This window comes from Gymnogyps californianus, chromosome 9 (genome assembly GCF_018139145.2).
Source record: "Gymnogyps californianus isolate 813 chromosome 9, ASM1813914v2, whole genome shotgun sequence".
Lineage (NCBI taxonomy): Eukaryota > Metazoa > Chordata > Aves > Accipitriformes > Cathartidae > Gymnogyps > Gymnogyps californianus.
The window spans coordinates 12,919,070-12,941,508 of record NC_059479.1 but is presented as its reverse complement, the minus strand read 5'-3'; the positions used below and the strand labels follow the sequence as shown (position 1 = coordinate 12,941,508).

Below are 22,439 nucleotides of genomic sequence, written 5' to 3'. Positions count from 1 at the left end.
CTTCCAATCTTCTTAATAGGCTTCTTATAAATGCCTCTTTTTTTCCCCTTCTATCTTTCTGACCACCCTTTACATTGCAATTACATATATAAAGGGTAAGTGTTTAGATACTTTATTTAATCATCAATTAGCTGGTTAGACTCCCCTTAAAAACTGAACCTGCTGATAGGCAGCCTCCATCTCGGAACTGCAGTCATCTATCATGCATATATTCACCTACATTATACTGCTGATGTCATAAAACACAATTTTATGACTTCCTTCAAAACATTTAAAAGCCATTTCCAAATAGAATAGCACTAGAAAGTGTAACTTTCTCCATTGGCCAAGCTTTGGGTAGACAAAACTACCCGATCCAGCCCTAGCCCTATCATCCAGCTCCATTCACTCTTCAGACTCTTATTCCTATACAGACCCCTCTAGACCATAAACTGCAATAATATTGGCAAAACTCATTTTCAACAGCATCGCTCTTGAATGTGGAAACCAGCAAGAGACTGTTCTGCAGGGCAGCTGGGAATCTAAGTCTGATTTAACAATTGTGCTAAAACCTTAGTGAGTCCAGGGAAGCCTGGGCCAAATGTGTGCCTGCATGAATATGAGAGAGGGAGACAGATATTGGGGGCAATTGAGAAGGATGGATGGTTTACTTTTATGCTTAGGATTCCATTAGTAGAAAATGCATAAGACACATTAATGATATAAAAATAACAATACTTATTACTCTGACGAGCCCTGATCCTGCTTCATCCAAGTCAAGGCAAAGCTTTCCATAACTTTAGTGTTACCAGGTCAGGCCTATAGTGATTCACATTTTCATAGCACTGTACAGGCATAAATTAGCGAATGAAAAGATATGCATTAGATGCATCTGTCATCTGAAAAACAGGAGTTTCCCTGGTCTCAGAGGATCACTCTGCTCTCCCAAGCAATGGGAATCAAGGAAAAAGGAAGAGAATGCTAGCAGGAAAATAAAGGGATGGTCGGATTCAAGGCAGTGTGTGTGTGTCTGTGTGTCTGGCATGTAAAAACCTCCATCAGGTAAGAACAAGGTTCTCATCATTACTCCAGGAATGGCAGAATGACCCTAGGGTTAAAGTTTTGCACTTGTGAATTTACTATTTTCATGGCTTTTATTAATATTATAAGGGAGTTTATCAATCATCAGTGATTGCCAAAGTGGCCAATAATTCAGTGATTTTCCTGAAAGTCACTGGCTCCTTTGGAAAAAGCTGACCTTGCTGTCCAAGGCCAAGTTACCCTTCTGTACCTTTATAATGAGTGCCTGTGGATGGAAGCTGCTACAGACTCAGGGGCTTCCACAAGCACTGACAAGCTCAGCATTTTCATTGCAACCTTCACCCTGCCCAGTCTTTAAAGACCATCGTCTTCCAGCAGGATGATGCTCCATGGAACTCTACTGCATGTTACATCTTCTGCAAGAAGGGACACAGGGTGCTTTTCTCTACACTCTGCATGTATTAACAGACATAAAGCAAGGCCTGATAGAAGCAGTACAGATCAGAGGGTGCCAGCCCACCATTTGCTTCTGAACTTCTTAGGAAAGGGGATAGTTACCATTTCCAGATTTTTTCTTCCTGAAGCACAACAAAGTTAAATGACTTCCACCCTTTCCTGCACCTTGCCATAGGCTATGATCACTCAGTGGGCTGGAGTGTGAAGTCCCTTGTCTGGCACAAGGAACAGGCAGAGGCAGGGAAGGGTTGAGTTTTCAGAGTCCTGCAACTGCTTTTTTCCCCAAACTCAGTAAGAAAGATGCAGCATGGGAATGATGAGGAAGAACCCCTCCTTTCAGCACTGAATCAGCTTAGTCTACTAGAGATCAGATGCCAGCGGTGAACAGCAGCACTGTCCCATTGCTGATCCCCAAAGTCCTCTCTTTCCTCAGCAAGTATGTATTTGCACAATCTACCTCCCCAGCTCTGTCTCTCTAATACAAGCTGGGACTCCGACCTCCAACCTTGCAAAGTTGCAATGAGCAAACAAAACCCTGCTATTCCCCCCAAAACACTGCCGGTTAAATGTCACCTGTGTTCTCTTTCTACAAAAGACATTACAAAACCCCCCTCCCCAGATCCCCTCCCCAGAAAACATGCTTGCACACACACATCCATATCTACATACATGCGCACATACACACACACAGATACGCCCCGCGCGCGCGCACACACACACATTCATACAGGAAAAACAGCTTGCAAACTCCTGAAGGTGGAAAAAGGCAACTTGCAAATGTGCCTTTGTTTTCAATAAGCTCCCTCCTCCCCCCCTCCCATAACCCCACATTGCCCCTTCCCTCCCAAATAATTGCCTTGTCCTCCCCCCCTTCCCAGCTCTTCCAAAATAAATATTCTTTTTATTTGTTGGTTTAAAAGATTCTTTTAGGCTTGTAAGCAAGAGAGAGGGAGAGAGAAAAAGAAAAGAGAAATCTCATAGCATGAGAATGAAACTCCACCATCTCATGAATCCATGAAAGAATAAACATGAAGGGGTTAAGAGCAGTGACAGAAGAAAGATTAAAAAAAATATAATAATACTGAGAAGAGAAAGATGAATTTTCAGTAGTGAAATGGAAGTGAGGATAGCGCATTAGTGAGCACAGCCAAAGATAACCTATCGCCCCCACCAGTTTTTGACTCAATTTCTTTAAATCTCCCTCCCCCCCTTTTTTTAAACTTTTCATGTTTGGGGGGTGGGTGTGTGTGTGGTTTTTTTTCTTTTTTCTGTCATTTTTTCTTTTTTTTTCTTTCTTTTTTTTGGTTTTTGGTGGTTTTTGGTTTTTTTACAATGGTTTAAGTCCTTCAGCAGGAAACCAAAATCAAGACAAACACATCCCTCCCTGAAACCAAACCCCCTCCCATATACCCTTCTCTCCCTTACTGTCTCCCACACTCTGTGGTTCTACATGTGCTGAAAAGAGAAGAGTAAGCTTAGAATAAATCTAATGAATCAACGGAATAAATGATAATGATAGTAAAGAGTAAAACCCAAACCCAAAAGACCACAACACTCCTGTGTTGTCATTGTCTGAGTGTCTGTCCCTATCTCTCTCGGAGGCTGCAGGCATCAATTTACATAGTACAACCAGTAAACAAGGTTGAAGAATCCAAAGGTGATTGGAAAAATGATTCGTGACCACTTGTCAATGGTGCTGACGTCTGTCAGGTCTGGGATTTTGAGCTTCAGCTTAGATGACCGCCGGCGGAGACGGCAGTTGGCACGGTTGCGGGCTGCAGCGTGGTGGGTCAGTGGGACGTGGCGGTCCAGGGTTGGGTGGTGACCAAATCCATCCCGAGAGGCCAGCTGCTTGCGGAACTGGATTCCTGAGCCTTCAAAGGACATGACAGAGTTTCGAGAGTCGCCAACACTGCTCATCATGTCCGTGGCCAGCAGCTCATTGTTCATCTCCAGAGTGCTGAGGAGGATGTTACCATAAGGGTCAACCTAGAACAGGGAAGACAGAGAGAAAGGTAGTGGGGATGTCCTGTGCACAGTGCACACAGGGCCACACCATCAGGGATGATTTTGAACTATTTTTTGTGTAACAGAACCACTGATTGGGTCATTTGTGAGCTCTGAACCTGGACTTCTGCATTTGAAAATGTTGTCCACTGATGCTGGCGTTGAAGAACTAGCCACGTGTGCTTGCAGCAAACTTTTGAGCATGTTAGTGTGATTCTGCCAACACAGTAGGACCAAAAGCCATAGGGGTACTTTTGGGTACACCTGCCCCATGCAAGATGATGGTCCCGATGAGACTGAATGATGACAAAATGATCAAGGACAAAAAATTCCCAGTAATCACCAGACAGGGGAACTGGAGTTCATCTCTTGTGATGAGGAGAAAGGCTGCTCCACAGCTCACCCAGGACTGAATGAACAGTGGAGAGTCTGAATTCTTCTGTCACAATGAAAGAAGGGGACAAACCTGCTCTCTCACCCTCTTCTCCTCATAACGGTGGCGCTCATTGTTGGCCTTGCTGATCCGTTCACTCTGTTTCTTTTGCTGCCGGGGGCCTCGCCCGAAGAATATGTAGTTGACAAAAGCATACTCCAGGAGCGCCAGGAACACAAAGACGAAGCAGCCCATGAGATAAACATCAATAGCCTTGACGTAAGGGATCTTGGGGAGAGTCTCCCGCAGATGGGTGTTGATGGTAGTCATTGTAAGTACCGTGGTGACCCCTGTAAGGAGAGGGTAGGTGCTCTGTTACCAAGGTGGGATGGTTTCCTGAAATGCCACTCTCAGCTTCCCCATCCCTTCTCCCAGCTGGACAACCTCAGGAGGGATGGGAGCAGTGCAACTGGGAAGAAAATTGTCATTATTCTAAGCCCAGCTGCCCAGTACAAATCGCTGCAGAAAATAAACCAGCTGCCAACAGTGGGAGAAAATGTCAAAGCTGAGTATCATCAGGACAATGGGAATCAACATCCTCTGGACCTTGGTTCTTTAAGTCCTCCCTGATCCTCCTTCTTTCCCTCAGTGTGGTAGGAAACATTCAGTTTTGCTCTCAGTCTCTCAACGTCTTCTCCTCCCTTTTTTCCACTTCATGAACTCATCAGGCTTCCCTGCACACTACTGAATGCCTCAGTATCCTTGACGTGAATTTATAATCTGCTGTGTCTTTCCAATGCCATGAATAGGAGAAAGAGTGAAGAGATTCCCTCTTCATGGCGCACTCTTTTTTTGCCTGCCTCATAGCCTTCTGTCTACATCCTTGACCCCATCAATTCCCACCTTCCTCTCACCAGCTTTACCACTCACTACCTCAATTATCATCTGTACACACTCCTCCCGTGGTTCTCACGCTCTCCTTTTTCAGCCTACTTATATTTCCTGTATCTTAAATAAACATTTCTTGGTCTCATTGAATACTTTTTTCCCCATCTACTCAGTCTCCAAGAGCCTGGTGCACCATGATTACTCTCACAGCTTCAGTTCTCTTCCTCAGTTTCTTCTCAGGCTCTTCCCTTCTCTGGACCGTCAGAGTGGCCTCAGATCTGTCTCTCTGACAGTCTTCTGCCACCTTCAAAAAGATGGCAATGAGCCTTCATGCTTCTTCTGGGGGCACTAACTTTTCCTCTTCAACCTAGTCTTCTTTTCCCACTTCTTTAGCTCAGCTGTCCTGCTTTTCTTACTACCTTGCTGACCTCCTTTTCTTCTAGTATCCCTCCTCCTCATCTCTCTGTTGGCAGCTCTCTTAGTCTCCATAACCTTAATTTGCTCTTCTGGTTTCAGGCCTACCTCTACAGTGATAGCTCTCAAACCTTTCTCTGCGTCCTGGACCTCTGCTTGTCCTGTTTCCCCTTCACCCTCATCGTGACTTTAGTGTCATTCCTGATAAAAGATTTAAAGAACTAATAGTCTTCAGTTCATGGAAGAGTAAACAGAAGGGAGATATATTTATATACATACAATATATTATATTGTCTATATTTAGACAGTAGTCTAAATATCCAGAAATCTGAGGTAAAGAAAGGGGGAATAGAATGTTCTCCACATCCCCATTAAGAACTGGACAAATTGCAATGGAGACTTAGACAGAGGCAAAGAAGAGCTTTTTCACTGAACGAGCAGGTAAATCTGGAGATAAAGAGCCCAGAGGAGGCTGTGGAGTCTCCTTCTTTGGAGCTTTTTAAGGACAAGTTAGATAGAGAGCTGTCAGGAATAGTTTAGGGAGAGCTGTTCCAGTTCTGATCTACAATATTTTTCTTCTGTCTTCTCCTTTGAATCCAGATGTCAGCAGAAATTCAACAGCTGTGCATCTCATGTCCACCCTTCTGCTTGTACTTTCACTGTGCCAGCAATGACTGCCATGGTCACTTTTTCTTCTCTCACTGATTATACTTTTGTCAATGCAGCTTACCTTTTTAATTTACATGTTCTTCTTGTTCCCTCCCCGTCTCACTGCTCCAGCCTCTCCAAGCACGCACGGCCAAATAATCTATTTTATATCTTTGTACAAACCATACCTCCTCTGAGTCTTCTCAAACTCTGTTTTCTCCTAGAACTAATTTAAGCCCCCAACCTTTTCTGTAAGACCCAGCCTCTACCTCTGCTCCATTGCCTCTCTGAGCCTTTTCCCACTCACAGATTAAATCCTTCTCCCTCCTTGGCTCTCCTATTTCCTCTGAACTTTCTATCATGTTGCACAGCCCCATTCTCATATGGCAGCCATCCCCCCTTTCTCCTGTTCCTTCTTCAAAATCCTCATCTGCAATCCACCCCCACTTCCCTTCTGTTGCTTAAAAGACCTCATTTTTTTCCTCTTATAGGAAAACATTCCTATTTAGGGGAGCATGTGCTTAAGAAGAACTTGGACTTTAACTGCTGTCCCACATTTGCCTTGGTTATGAAGGTCTTCAGCTACAAAAAGTGTCTGTATGGGGCCTGAACTATCATGAAAATGTTTAATGCCACTTCCTTTATTTTTTTCATCTTTTAGCCATTCACTCATCATTTTTACTACTCTTTGGTCACCCACCCTCAAGATTTATCATCCAACTAACCAGTCCTGGCACACCTGTTGACCAAGAGGTGCCCAGACTTCTCTTCTTAAGAAAACAAGTACAAATCAGAGTAAAGGAACTGGTGGGCTCATGGCATGTCAGTCTCACATGACTGAGAAGCTGTGACTATTTATGCTTTTGTTATAGAGTTTAAACTTGCATCCACAGAAATTTATAGTAGAACTTTTACTGATTCAAATAATACAGACTGAAGTTGGGAAGTACTGATACTTCTGAACAAAAAAGTAGCTCTTCTGGCTGAAAATTTGAAGTTTGTTCTCAGAAAAAATGTCCTTCATTTGGGATGACAAGTTTGACAGACCTATGTGGCTTGCTTAGATGCTACCTCATACAGAAAGAGGTATTTACTTTCTTACAGCTGTCCTAGCTGATCTCCCTCAAAAAACCACCTTCTTCAACATATAATGAAAAGGTTACATACCCAGTGCCACTCGTGCAGCAGAAGCATCGTAATTGATCCAGAAGGAGACCCAGGACAGGATGGTGATGAGAATAGATGGCATGTAAGTCTGCAGGATGAAGTAACCAATGTTCCTCTTAATCCGGAAACTCAAGGATAAACGCAGATATGAACCTGTCAGTGAGATATTAAAGGGACATGTTGTTTGAGAGGACGGCAAGGCTGTATTTGTGGTAAGAGCTTAGGTTAGGAATTGAAATTTTATTTGGAAAATGTTCTCAAGAGGCAGGGATAATGAGAAATCTCTCTTTTTTTCTTCATTTCATTTTGCAGACTCATCAGTTTTTGGAAGGGGGCTCTTCAGAGTCTGCTCAGTTGGCTCAGAATATTAAGAAGAAAGGAAACCCTACATGTTACGTTATTATATCAGACATCATGGGAGAATGTCTGTTGAGTGCTGAAATTGCTATTATGGTACGTGCCAATTTGATACAGGCTTACACAGGAGACTTTAATCCTATATCTGGATGCAGTGAGATGATTTTCCAATGTTTCATGTGCTAGCTTTTCCTCCAAACAGCAATGAAGATCTGAATCATATTTTTCCCATGCTGTTCTAAAAATGGATTATGGTCAAACTGGGCAAATTCATATGCAAATAGAGTACTGTTAGTTAATCTATAGGTCTTTTTTTTTCCCAAGTTGTTGCAACTTCCTCCTAATCTTTTAGCAAACCTAATGGAGATAGTGACGACAATAAGTACTTTTACAGTCCTTCCACTGGAGCAGGGTCATTTTGACAGGGACAAACCAGGGCCTCTCTCATTGCTGTGAAACAAAGTCCAAGTCATTCTGCCTTCCCACCTCCGTCCCTTAGGCAACACAGCAGCCTGAAACATGGGTGTAATCGTGGGTTGGCAGCTGAAGTAACAAGAGAACAACAGTCTTTAATGATCAAGGAGGTAGACTGGGAAAAAGGAGGTTATGTTCTCTCACCATTATGTGCCATTTGCGTAGCTTGAACACAGTATTTCACCAGTCTGTTTTTTGAAGATCTTTTACCTATTTAGACTGCAAACTTCTTTTGGAGGAATACTGCCTCTTGTTGTGGGTCTCTAGATTACCATTGCAATGGGACCCTGCTCCCAGCATGCCCCCAAGGCACTATTGTAACAACATCACCATCTGCCACCACCGCTGATTGATAGAATCAGGCTGTGATTTCACGGCATTTCAAAAATTGTCCTATTTAACAGGTGTGTGGCATGCTGTTTTGGCAGTGAACTCCATGCCAGATCAAAGTGAAGACAGCAACCAAAATTCAAACCCCTCCAACTTTCCAACTGGCAGTATCTGAATCATCCAAGGTATTCTCTCCAGATCTTTTTATTGCCATGTACAGATGAGTTTGCATCATTTCATAGACCACTTGCTTTTCAACTGATACATTCTTCTGCTTACTACTGCACCTACATTAGCTTCAAGAGCCAGCTGCAAACCACATAAAAATAAGGTAAAGGCTGAGAACCTTCTAAAGAGGTTCTGTTTTGAGCTCAGTTGGTGTTTTGACTAAGAAATGAAAACAACTGCAGCAAAAAAATGATCCCATAAGTCTCTGAAGAGAAGCAGCCAAAAAAAAAAAGCAAACTTGGTGGGCACAGAAGATGCCTCTTTTCCAAAAGAACAGGACCCTAAGTTGAAGCTTAGATCCTAAGTTAGTGCCTCAGCATCTGAATCAGAGGAACATTGACGCTGATCAGCAGGAGGTTTGCACATTCCATCACATCCCTTCAGCAGAGACTCACCGGTGGTGAAGACCACTTCCCTGCTGACCAGCCTCTGCTCGATAATGGTGAACTGTGGCAGTTCTAGCACCTCCATCCCTGTGACAGCAGAATCATTTCCTTGCCAGAAGAAGACAATGTCATCAACCGTGTAACCATCTGCAGAGATGAAGAAACATAGAGAGAGAACTAAGCTGACAAGCTCGAGTAGATGACACCTCCATTTTCACTAAGGTGATCTGGAAGAGGATCCAAAGGAAAGCCCACACCATCAGATAGCAAGCATAGCACCTCCCTGCTGACGTACTTTTCTTCTTCAGCTGAGCTTGGCAGTACAGTCCCCAGGACGGGAGGAAAAAATTGGTCAGAACTCCCACTTCTGGCTAGAATTCAGGAGAAAAAGATGAGAAGTGGCCCATCAAGCATTGACTTGCACTACATAATCTCCATGGCTGACATGACAGGGACTTGTGCATCAGAAGGCTCTGTCAAATGCACCAAACATGGCATTTTGCTTTTTTAAAAACTGCCTCCTTTTACCAGAAGGGGGAGACCACACAATACATTCTGGTGGGGACTAGGCAAACAGAGCATCTAAGTATTAAAAATTCCCAGAGAGAAAAAGATTTACAACAGCAGTTCAAAAGAAATTTGAATATCAGAGCATCTCCCTCTTCTAAGTACTCTCAGTCAAAATTTGGAGCCGGGAAGTGGACAGAGTCTCTGAGACCGGGGGCTGCTTTTACCAAGTGCTGGCTGAAAAGAGCAGTAATGGGAGAAGAGAGGAAGGGGAGTCAGGCTGGTAACAAATACTCATCCCTTACGTTTCATGGTAATGGATTTGTTAACTCATCCAAGGGTACAGCCTCTTACTTTAACCCCAAACTATACAAGCCTGACAGGGCTGCACAGGCTGGAAGTGCTGACGAGCCCAAAACCACAGTCCCAGGAGAAAGACTCCCCAGGTGCTCTCGACTCATGGGGAGTGAGGCCCAGGGGATGAAGTCATGCAGCTTCCCTCCCATTAGTGTGATGTTCACAGCCTTGCCCCTTGCCCTTGTGGGCAAGGATTCATCTCCACTTGAAAATTAATGCCACTTGTGGCAAGCTGGGTTTTGAAGCACTGTCGCTGTTGCTGCAGAAGGGGTGGCCTCTTATTCTAAGCAAAGAATTTGCACCTCTGTGTGTAAAGAAGCAGTAGAATATGTACAAGCTTTGGTATGGCATGGTGCAAGGCTTCCTTTAGAGAATGAACTTCACCTATGCCCACAGACAGCTTTTATTCACAGCCTGCACTGCAGCATGACAACCTGCCTTATCCACAAGCCCTCGCAGCAGAGAGGCAGTTGGCTAGCCATACCCAGCAAGGCTAACATCCGCTAGGGAGAGCTGCCACCAAAACCAGCAACAGTGTATTAGTGGGATCAGGGGAATGAAGAGCTGTTGAATGTACCATGGAGGAGAAATTCTTCTACCTAGCCTTAGGGGCCAAGGGCTACCCCAGATCAGAGCTGAACCTTTGAGGATGGTGTCATCCTGCAGCTCCCGAGTGGACAAAGAGCTGAGCAACCTGGTCTGACCTCATAGCTGACCCTGCTTTGAGCTGCGGACTGGACTAGAGACACCCTGAGCTCTCTTCCCAAACTGAATTATTTGATGACTGTGTAGTCTCCAAGCCCACATCCTGCACTCTCAAGCATTACTGCGCTTATTCATGGGTGCTAAAAAATAATAACAATCTTCCAAATGCCATGCCAGATCTGCTTCTGATGTAAATCAGCTATGCCAGGGCTCCACCTCCTCCCCCCATGGCATGCTCCTGCTCCCATGGCAGTAAGTGGTAAAGCACCCACACCCACAAGCCCACAGAGATTGAGGACCCTTAGGTTATCATCTCATCTGCTGCAGACACTGGGGTTTCACAGGATGTTGCACTGCCTCGAGTACCCCAGCTGTGCGCACAGGAACTGGTATTTGCATCTGGCTGCAGCATCTCTCCCAGAGCGCTGAGACCAAGTGTGCAAAGCAGCAAGAAACAGTGAAGTCCCCCACTTCTCCTGGTGGTTGATTCCAGCAGCTCAAACACTCTCGCAGTTAAAACTGTTGTGTGTGATTTTACATTTGAATTTATCTGGCTCAGACTTTCAGGCTCTGGTGGTTGTTTTGAATTTTTCTAGGAGGTTACCAAGCCCTTTCTACCCAGTGCTCTCCCTCTGCAGAGGTGCACCCAGCCTGTAAACAAGTCACCTCTCCACCTCCTTTGCAGTAAACAAACCAGATTGAGCTATTGAGGTTTCTCACTGCAAAACATCTGCTCTAGCCCTTGAACTACTTTTTAGCATCTTTTCTCAACCTCTTCTGATTTCTCAACTTCCTTTCTAAATTTTGGAAACCAAATATAGACAGAGTCCCTTTCCCTGTCTCACCAGCAACATATTCAGAGGCCAATCGATTCCCTGCTCTGACTCACAGCTCCCCTGGTTTATATAACCAAGGCTCACTCCAGCGCTTTTTTGTCAGAGCCCTGCTACGAAACCTCCAGCAGTGGTGCTCAGGGCTGCTATCCCTTTATCATTTCCCCCGGTCGACACCCGTATGGGTATGAGTCCCGCACTCTGGCAGCCTGGCCTGCGCTCCCGCACCCAGGCACAGACCTCCGCATTTAGCTGTATTCAAATGCATTCTGGATGTATTCAAATTGGGAGGTATTCAAATGTGCAGTGAGCAAGCCACGCAGACTGCTATCTTCATCATCCACAAATTTAACAGCAGTGACTTCAAATTTACTTCCTGATCAGCAATGAAAATGTCAAATTACAGTAACTAATTTTGGGAGATCTCGCAGTTAACTAGCTCTATTCCCTTTATTCTGTGATCTGCTGGTATTAGGTACCAATCTTTGTTTTGTTTTTTTTTATTATGACATTATGCAATATGAAATCAAACATGTTTTTCAGAAAGCCATTTTTTAAAGTGATTTTAAAGGGAAAAGTTGTTCAGTCTAAAAATAAACGCTTCACTTTTTGATTTCTAGCTTTAAAAAGAAAACCAAATTTCCATTTTACTTTTTAAAAGTAAAAGAACTTTCACAAAGACAAGTCATTTCAACCTGAAATACAATAAAGTATTGATACGATGTCTTAAAACATCAGATTAACAGCCTGTTTGCAGCCTGCCTCATCAGGTTTTTGTTGAATCCTGGCACACAGCTAGGCAGGGGTATCCACAGTGAGGGTTATTTTGGGGATGGAGGGATGGGTTCAACAGGCAGTGCCAGCACTGGCTTAACTCCTGCAGGTAAGTGCCCCGAGCTGCTGTGGGGAAGGACACCCCAGCTGCCTGCTGCTGCTTTACGAACCCAGTACCCCTGCACCACAAAAGGGCTATTTTGGTGGTTTGTTTGTTTTGGTTTTTTTTTATATACTTTGGTTTTTAAGCCAGCCATAAAAGGACTGTTATTCCAGAGTTATGTGGACTTGGAAGCAGACAAAATGGAGCCCTGCGGATTTCAAATGTGCAAGTGTGTAAAAGACAAAAGCTCTGAGGAAGGAAATGATTGAATCTCTTCATCTCTGCGTGGATCTTAGAAATATTGTAAAAGGAAATGTAGCTTCGACTAACAAATTGGCTTGACATGTCCCATTAAGAACAAAATCACAACATGGGGAACTGTGGGTAATTCTCTGCCTTCTGTTTTCTTGGTTGTACCGTAAACTATTCTCAAAATGTTAAGGAGTGCCAGAAATGACATGTCATTAGTGCCTCCAGCAGGACCTAATTTACATGCCATTACCCGCCACGCCAAGCGCTGCGACGGCTGCACATCCCGAGCAACCCGAGCGGCAAGGGGGCTCCCAGGCGCAGGCAGGGCTGGTAAGGCGGCATGGTGCCTTCTGACTGTGGATGCTGTGGGACTTCTTTTATGAAAAAAGCAATTCTCTGATAATCACCACTGAAGCTGCATCATCATTACTGTGAGATCTGCTGCTCTGGACTGCTCCTGCGGGGATACTGTGGTGCATTTTTATGAGGAGAGCCGGACCTCCTCCGCCAGTGCGGTCAGGAGAGGCTTTCCATAGGAGTCAAGGGAAGATCCAGGTGAGGAGGGACTGCGGGAGGGCTCAGGTCTCACCTCCCATGCAGAGCGGGGCCAGCCACAAGCAAGGGCAGGCTCCCAGGGCTTTCTTAGGGCTAAGGGAGGCTTCCACCACCCTCCTGAGCGTGAGAGTGATTTTAATGCCCAGCCTGCTGCTAGAGCTCCATTCTCCTGGGCATTTCACCCACGAGGTCCCCTCAGGATGGAGTTTGGATGAGGGAGCCTGGTCCTGCCCCAGGGGACATCCTCCAGGAGGGGTGGCTTGTAACACCCCTGGGAGGCATCCCATGAGTGGGAAGCTGGGGCTGGGGTGGGTGGCATCAGGTGGCACCGTGTGGCTGAGGGCGGGTGCAAGGCATACGCACAGCTCTCGATCTCCAGCGTGCAGTTCTGCTGGTCCAGGGGGTACCTCCGCAGGTCCATCATGCAAGCGGCCGTGGTGGTGATCCTGAAAGGGGAAGGGAGAAAAAAAATCAGTTGTGATTTTTTTCTTACCAAAAAAAAAAAAGAGAAATGAAAGGCAGACGTGAAAGTCAGGCAGCATTTGGGGCCGCTGTTTCCCTGGAAACCAGGGAGATCCGTGGTGGGAGGTGTGCAGGGCGGGGGGCTGGATGCGGCTCACCCTCAACTGCACGGCATAAACCCTTCATGACTCACGTCAGCAAGGCAGTATCTCTATTAATGGGGTGGGGAGGGATTTGTGTTCCTCCTCTGTCTCTCCCTTGAGAGAGACAAAGAAACCGGGAGTAGGCAGAGCTACGGGCAGGGGGGGGAAGAGGAGAGGCATGTCAGTTTGTAAGAGGGAGACAGCCGACGTGGCCATAAAACAGAAGATGTATTGATTAAATTGCCCAGCAATGACCTATGGAGAAGAATAGCTGACCACATTATCACCCCCCCTTCCTCCCGAGTTGCTCCAATGACCCTACCTGCAGCCCCCGACCCACCCATGCCCCCTCCATCGCACCCACTTTGGCACTGCCAAATCCAAAAGCCCAGACCCCACCGACGGGGCCCTTCTAGTCCTGTGGGCTCGTGACTCTGGTAACAGTCACTCTTGCGCAGCTGATTGCATGATCAAGATTCATGAAAGACACGTGGGGGGGTGTGCATCCCCCCGAAAAATAAATATGGGGAGAGAATGAGGGTTGGTGCTGCTTTGGGGGTGTCAGAACACGGGGTGGGGGCAGAGCGGCATGGTGTCCATGGTGTGGTTCACATGAGGGTGCGAGGAGGGTTTGTGTGTGTTACATGTTGTACATGAAGGAGCATCACTCTCTGGGATGGGGAATTTTGGGGTGGGATAGATGAGGCAAGAGGGCATGAAGCAGTGACAGAGCAAATCAACAGCTAACTCACCAGCCTGGCAACACTGCCCTGGAATTAACAGGCTGCCCCTATTTCTCAAATATATTGCTCTGCTCACCCTTTAATGCAGTTTTCTTCCTGTGCAACGTATGTGTGCAGAGTGCTGAAGAAGGGGGAGAGATTGGTGCATTCCCCCTCTCTTTTTTTCAATTAACCATCTGGAAGGCATTAATCAAGCTACACATTTTTTACTATGTAGGCATAACCAGTGAACTGTTAACGAGAAAGCTTTATCTTCTGAGCCCTGTGGCCTGGGAGAGAGAAAAGAGAGGAAAAAAAGAAAAACAAGAAAGCAGAGAGGATGAGATGGCAAACCAGCAAAAAAAGAAGGAAAAAAAGGAAAAAACATCAATGATAGAAAAAGAGACCAGAAAGGGGGAGAAAATGTGTGAAGCTGGACAGAAAATTGGAAAGAGGGGGGAGAAGTTGGGGGGTCAAGCACCCATGGGACAGGGCTGCCCCAGTGGGGGTATCGGGGCGGGGGCTGTAGCAGGGCAGGCGAGCAGTCCCGCAGAGCTGCTGGCTCTTTAAGAAATCTCGTGTGCTAAATTTATCTCTCTGCTGTCTGTGAAGACTGTTTGTAGGAGATGAAGCCTTGAGGAGAGCCTTTGCCACTGCCTGCTGTGCTATAAATAGACCCGAAGAGACTGAGGGAATTTATATATATCCTCACTGGGTCTAGATACAACATTGCAACTGCCCTCTCTCTGAGCAGGGGGCCCAAGTGAGCTCTTAACACTTTTATCTGTAATGCGGTTGGGGTGGAGGAGAAAGCTTAGAGGGGGAGAAGGATAGCAGGACAGGAGCCACTTAAAAATTGTCACCATGGCTTTGGGATTGCATGTATTGCTTTTATAGCCTCCCAGTTTTGCACCTCTAGGAGGGCTGCTGGAAACGCAATCCTCTCCCACCCTAATCCTCCTGGACCAGGGTAGCTGGGCACAGGAGACCACGGCAGAGGAGCAGATCTGAAGCATACCTGGGGCAAGCTGCTCCTCGCCAGGAAAGCCCAAAGTGGCAGGTGCAGAGTCTGTCCTGGCCAGGCACTGAAACCAAAGAGTCATGCACGGGTATGACTCATCCCCCTATGCCGCACACAGCATATACTGTATATATTATACTGCACCCGTGGGAAATAGCAGTTACAAATGCTTTTTCCTGTTTTCCCTAAAGTGTGAGATGCAAAAATGTATTAAATGAAAATTTTCCACCCCATTTGTGGAATAGCCCACTTCCACCCTGTGGGCTAAAACCTTTCCACAGTGTCCATCCCAAAATTGCAGCCTGGCTGGCTAACTTGGCCAAACAAAGGACATCCAGGGGAAGCCTATTCTGGTTCGAGAGGGACCCTCTCGCCTCTCGACAGGATTTGAGTATCACCTGCAGTGCTGGTTGGAAATGCAGAGCACGACACAGTGAGCTATGGCTACCACACTCCATGCACCAAATCCTGCTCACACTAACAGCCGGCATAAATCCAGAGCCACTCCAATGATTTTTGCAAGATCACACCAATTTATATCAGCAGAGATTTACATCAGGGTAGAATTTAGCCCTGTTGATTCAAAAAAGAAGAGAACCTCAGGACAGGTAGGACAGAAAGGAGAAAAACAAGATTAAGAGGGCATCTGTCCTCAAAAGCCAGATAATTTCTCCTTCCTTCCGATTAAAGGGCACGTGTATCCACACCGTATAGTTCAGCACCCTCCAGAGATACCCCAGTTGGCTGCAGGTCCCAAACTCGTGGTGATCTGCCCATGTAACGCTACTCGGGCAGGTGAGAATTGGGACCATGCAGGGTGAAGGTTTTGTTCTGTTTTCAGAGCAGAGGTAGCACAGCCGCACTGCTCGTCTGGAGCCTTTCAGCTGTGGTGCCGTACCCACGGTGAGGTGTGCCTGGCAAGCCCAGGGACACCAGCACCACAGGACCATCTGGATGTGGGGCTCCTGCAGCATGACAAGATGGAGGGGCAGCTGGCCTGGGGCACCGGGTTCAGCTCAGGTCCTGCCTCTGCGCTTCCTAAACCCTGTTAAACCATCCCTACTTGGGATAAAGCAAGTGGTATCCCAGAGAGGAAGGGCGTGTTTAATTCTTTAGACTTCAGATCTCAAAAAACATCCTGGGCACCAACTTCCCTTTGCTGTACTCTGCTTGAAGTCCATGGGTGACCCACAGCATCACAACCCTGTCATTGCTTTACACAGCACCTGCCACTGTTGGTGAAATGTCCACCTGTGGCCTCTGTGACTGACTCAACATTCACTTGCTCCTAGAGAGGCCAAAAAGAGATTTCTCCAGCTCCTTTGGTGGCTGTGTACTATGGGCAGGTGGGACTCATAAAGGGATGAGAGGTTCCACTCCCCTCTCGCAGCCAAAGGGGAATGGGAGGAAAACTCAGGCACCCCAGTGACCTTGTGGGGTCACAGCACATGCCATGTCTGGTCCAGAAGGCCACAGGACCACTCTCTGTCTCATGCTTTGATGGGTATAAATGTATTACCTTGATACGCTCTGAGCTATTGTGTGAAGAGATGTGTTTGCTTGGCACATAGAAGACAGCACAGGGAGGACTGGATGGAGAGATAGATTGGGGGGGATTGACACTAAGGAGCTCCTGGGTGTCTCAACAGGGTTAACAGGCAATAAAGGTGGAAGGAAAGTAAGAGGTGGAAAAATGAGGAGAGGATCAAAGAGTGATGATGGCGTGAGCACTGATGGGGGAGGCAGGAGTGGAGATGAGAGATGGGAGAGCAGATAGTGCAGGACAGGAGGCCATTAGGGTAAAGGAACAGAGGAAAGGGATCAGGGGAAGCAAGGGGTAAAGCAGCCGGTGGAAGGAGAGCTGGAGAAGAACAAGAGGTTAAAAGACAGAAAGCAGAGGAGGAGTGGATACTCACTCTGTGACAAAGGAGATGAGGAGACAGAGAACAAACCATTGCCCTGTAAACAGCTCTAGACAGAGCATGCTGCCTCCAGGAGATGCAACCAAAGTGAAAGGGACCAGGGAGCGCGGGGGCCGGAGGGAACAGTAGGGAAGGATGCCATCTTCCCTGTGGCGTTAGCAAGAGGTACTGGCACCCGGCCAGGCTGCGTCTTCTCCCTCCCTCTCCTCCTCTCCCGCTTCTCTACCCACCTCCCTCCCCTTTTAAATTCAAAAATTTGTGTGGTGTGAAATTTCATCTGCTTTGACAGCGATTCACAGAGACACTGCCCATCGGAGGGGAGAGGCTCGCCTGCGCTTTGCACAATGCGCTCAATGGAGCGGTTCCGCTCCCTCCAGCCTCTGAGCTCGGCCACCCTCCGTCTCCAGCTCCTCTTTCCTCCCTCAATCTCTGCCCACCTCGTGGGCCTCTGGGTCACCCCCCTGACATGTCACAACCTTTACACCTCCTTCCCCACAAAAAAGACATTCATGCCCTTGCCCTAATCGTTTCTCCTGAGGTCTGTAGGCAGTCATGCTATCAAGCAGCCAAGTCCTCACTGCCCTGCTACTCCGCCGCACAGCTGGCAGGCGGACACAGTTCATCTAGGGGGAGACAGGGCTGTGGGGAAAACAGCGTACATCTCAAAAAGAAAAGGAAAAAAGGGACATGCATTCATGAGATGTCGAGCAGCTCTGGCAGGCTGTGGGCTGATGGAGATCCCCCTTCTCTGCCAGCACCCAGTGGATCCAAGCAGAAGCCAAAGCAGCATGGATACCTTGCACTGGAGAGCATCCTTCAAGCCCAGGAGAGGTAGAGACTATCTCTAGAAAAGCAGCCATGAAGCTCCAAGTCACACAGGGTGAGTGCTAGGTCTCTATTTGTCACAATGAGGAAAGCTCTGCGCACCTGAAGCTTGTATTGACAAAGCAGATGCTGGCACAGAAAGGGTAATGCAACTCCACCCTGCTGTCCCTCCACCGCTGCCTTGCTCTGCAAGCTGAACACGGCAGCAGCAGAGGACTGTCCCACCACAGCTGCAGCTCAAAAGGGAATGCTCAAGTTTCTGTAAACCATCAGTCCTCCACAAATATTTCAGTTCTCTGACATGAACACTACCAGCCATTTCATTCCCTCTCTGATCCTCCTCATTGCTGTTTATTTATTAATGGCTGCTTCTGTCTTATTTAGAATGATTATATAAGTTCACAGACATAGAGCACATAGAGCTCCAACCTGCCATTAAAACCTGCCATGGCTGAATGTCTTCTTTCCATCTCTTCCTTATCCTGTTGCTGGCTGCCTCCAAGGTAGCTGCCCTTTCAGCTCCTGCCCCAGTCAAATCTCCCTTTACCAAACTTCAGCTCTGAAGCCACCTGTTTATCCTCTAGATCATCTCCAGTGTGTTGGGAGAACCAAATTCACCAGCTACAAGTGTAAGGGACAAAAAATGACTTCCCCAAAATACCATCTGATTTCAAAAGGAGCAGATCCAGACTAAGGAGGACTGGGTGGGAGAGAGGGAAAGACTATTACCTTTGAGGAGTTCCTAAAGCAAGTGGGGTCCCTTTCCCCTTAAGCTCATCCTTACAAAATAAACTACTGCACTATCTGCATCATAACTGTGTCTATACCAGCAAACTAAACATGCACGGCACTGGTTTCTGGGGCCAATGTCAATTGGTTCGGAACAGCCTTTGTCTACACTTAAATTCTTACCCTCCAGAAAAAGGGTCTGGCTGCATGCAAAATGCCTATTGAGAATGGTCACCAGCCTCTGCTGTGCTCTAACTGGGAAATGCCCAAGAGACTGTTCATGGACACAGACCAAACCCAGGAAACAAATTGACTATGCGGGCCACTGATGTCCAGTGTGCAGGAATGTTCCCTGATACCTTTGGCTTCAAAAGGATGCTGCCTAAGATTCAGTATGGATGAGAACAGGAGGAGTAGAGCACAAATACCCCCACCATTGCCTTCCTAATTCAAGGGGAGACATAGCCAGCAGTTCCAGCACTTACTCTACTTTGCAGTTATGGATTAAGTGTCATTATGCAGGGACTAACACAAACACTCTCACAGCAAAAGATAAACATTTTTTAAAGTTGCTGGTTGCAACTTTTTGGATTTCAGATCTCCCAAGAAGCTGAAGATGATCCTGTCCCCCCAGGAATACAGACTCCCACAGCTCACAACAGTTTGCAGAAAGAAGGAGAACGGGTGGAAGCAGCTTGGGTTTCACAGGACTTGTGCAGGCTCACCCCATGGGGCAAGTTAGACTCATAAGGGAATTCTGGTGACTAAGAGTAGAGAGAGAGGCAAAATTGCCGTTTTGTTGAATATGGGAAAAAAACCAAAATTGAATTTTTACTCTGTACATTCTCAAAGTCAGTAATAAAAACATGCTGGCAAATGTCACCTTCTGCCTGGCAGTAAGCACAAACTTCGAAGGGCCTGGAGGGATTTATAAACCTGTGGTGAATTTTGCCATTCTTTTAACATGGTCTGATCTTTGCAAACTCCTGGAGGTCATGTTAGAACCAAGAGCAAGGCAAGGATATGGAATATTTTCCCTTTGTGTCTGTTTGCCTAAAACTGACTCCATAAGCCTTGGCACAATCCTGCTAAGTTCACTCTGTTTCCAAAAGCATCTGTGCTTGCATAGGCATCCTTTGACAAACAAAGGTGTGCACTGCACTCAGATGGGGGAGAAAAAAAAAAAGCTCTTCTAAACTAGTACTCAGGGTATCAGTCATCTAAATCAACCATTTTTCCACCCTGGGAGAGTACAAAGCAGAGTTGCCTTGGCTGCAAGGTTTTGCTTTTCTGCCTCTCTATTGTATTCCAAATGCGCTGTGTGTCTGGCAAGTTGCCAACTGGATTGGGGGACCAGAGAGACCCAAGTGGAACATGTTTAGAAAGAGATTCATTTGTTACGGTTGCTTCAGACACAGTGACCTGCACTTAACGGAGCAGGAGATCTCTTCCTTCAAAAGCATCAGGCTGGGATGAAGCTGAATTAATAAAACAGTAACCCATGACTTAAACCTCTGGGATTTGGCAAAGAATAGACAGGGTCCAGGCTCAGACTGGTGGCTGGGATAGGATAAGCAGGAAGACTAAGAGGTGCTGCCAGGGTGAGCTGGGGGTTCAGGGCATGCAAGCTGTTTCAGTGATCTGTGAGGAGACAGGGGGAATCAGCTGTTTGTGGATACTCCTTGACCTCTGTTTTTGCTAATAAACAAGTCAGACTTATAGGAGATGTAGCACAGGCAGCAATTCCAGCCAGGCCCTGATGATGCTTGCCTCTGTTCTTGCAACGTTAAGGATGGAGAAGCAGCTCTCGCTTGCTGCTTTATCCTGTTTTAGGGAGCTCCAATTTCTTCCACAGCTTCTAAGATTATTCTGAAATTCCATATTATTAAACTTCCTTCCAGTGTTTCCAGCTAAGTCCCTCATCCTGACTCTAGGAGGCAAAAATGCAGAAGAGGATCTGTCCTTAACCTCAACCAGGCAGCTGAGCTCCTAATTAAATTCTCATTTCCCCTCACCCACTGAATGAACTCTTCTCCCACCCCCACATCTTTGTGCTAAGGAGCTGGCCCAAAGCAGAGCTCTGTGGTGGGAGCAGTACAAGGCTGCAGGACTAGCTCCAAGGGGCCAGCTGGATGGACGTAAGCCCAACTCTTCGCACCCAAGCTGCCAAAGGAGAGATTTCTGTTGCCTTTGCCTAACCTGCGGAGGGAGCAGGCAGAGCTACTAGATACAGGGTAGAGCCTGAATCATCTCTTACATTTCCAGAGAAACTTTCTCAGGGAGGGAAGGGGAAGCAAAAATCATGGATTTCTTCCCTTCTGACCTGTGAGATGGGAGAAGAAAATTGCTCAGTGGTCTCAGTACAGAAAAAACTCGTCAGTCTTAACCCATCAGGCCATCTTCTCTGCAGAAGATCAAGTAACACCCATGGAGAGAACAAGGACATGGCTGCAAACAGCAGGCTTCAAGTGAGACAGGGGCAGGAGAAACCTTTCTACCAGCTGGAGAACCCAATAACCCCAGGGCTGGGTCCTGATCAAGAGGCAGGTTGGAGATGGGAGCTATGAAGAAGACCCCAAGATGCGCTCCAGCAGAGCCCTAGCCATGGGGAGCAGGCAGGGCACCCCTGGAGCCACCGCAGACCAGGGTGGCATGGGGGGCTCTAACAGCATAGCTGGTGTTGGATGAGCGAGTGGGTGGGATGCTCGACATATGCCTGTTAACCTGCGTTGCTTCCCTATGTAAGGTGAGCTAGAAGTGGTGCTCTAGCTGCTGCCTTGCCCAGGAACAAGGTCTGGTCCACAAGTGGGCCAGCAGTAGCTTGCTGCAATGTGAGGGCTGACGTCCCCCAGGAGCCGCTACCTTGCAGGGAGCAGCTGACTGATGGGAACTTACCCTGTGAAAAGCAGAAATTAAGTGCTGCCAAAGCAGATACACTCAGCTCCTCTCAGTTTAAAACTGCAAATTTTGAGTTGTTTGAAGTATGACAATTCTCTCCCCCTTGTTTTAAGCACTGAACAGGTATTTACACTGATGAGGATAGCAGGGGTCTGCTTCCCCAGGAGAGCACTCGCTGGGCTCAGAGCCCCACTATACCTTGGCACCTTTGCATGCATCCAAACTGCTTCATCTCTAAAACATACCTCACTGCAGTGACTATCATGACAGGAATAAAAAAACCACAACACACATGCACACGCTCCCCACCACCACTACCACCTTCGCATGAGGAGATCCCTCATTCTCTCTGCACAGGATTTAGTCTCCGTCATCAAATTCCTCTGCAGTTTTTCAGTTGCTCAGTTTACATTGCCTGGGCTTCTCGCCAGCCAGGCATTGCACCTCGCTTGCTGTCCACCCGGCTTCGCGCCTGCTTCCCAGCATCCCAGCCCGCCTGCTCCCCCTGTAAACTCAGGGATGCAGTCTGGGCTCCTCAAAGCACCTCTTTTGCTGGAATCTGGTTTTGTCCCTAATGAGAATGAAATTAAATAGCTTCAAGATTTCCCTGAAGGACATTTTAAAGCTGGTTTCAAATATAATTTCAAATTACCATATGAGAATTTCAGCATTGTTACAGTTGTTTCTATTTTTAGGTCTCTGAAAACAGATAGCAAAATACTGATGACAGCAGCATTTGACAAGTGTCAACTTGTTTCACTACCAAATGGATGCTACATGGTCTAGAAAAGGAAATAAAAATCTCAGACCGTAATGTATAGCTTGTATGTGTGATAATGCAAAGCTTATTGAATATAGTGGCAGGGGTGGACTAGACAGTCTC

The 22,439-nt window shown here is 46.8% G+C and overlaps 1 protein-coding gene across 2 annotated transcripts in view; it reads right to left on the bottom strand.

Annotated features, from left to right (window-relative positions):
• Positions 1-3,087: 3,087 nt before the first annotated feature.
• Positions 3,088-22,439, bottom strand: part of LOC127019613 (gamma-aminobutyric acid receptor subunit beta-4) — a 74,731-nt gene continuing 55,379 nt past the window's right edge. Inside the window, exons 5-9 of one of the 2 annotated variants that reach the window (XM_050901750.1) lie at positions 13,198-13,280; positions 8,758-8,895; positions 6,974-7,126; positions 3,950-4,206; positions 3,088-3,465 (exon numbers count right to left, since the gene is read on the bottom strand). In XM_050901750.1, coding sequence (XP_050757707.1) covers positions 3,088-3,465; positions 3,950-4,206; positions 6,974-7,126; positions 8,758-8,895; positions 13,198-13,280 — 1,009 coding nt within the window. The remainder of the gene's footprint in view (positions 3,466-3,949; positions 4,207-6,973; positions 7,127-8,757; positions 8,896-13,197; positions 13,281-22,439) is intronic. The other variant, XM_050901752.1, reaches the window with a different exon arrangement.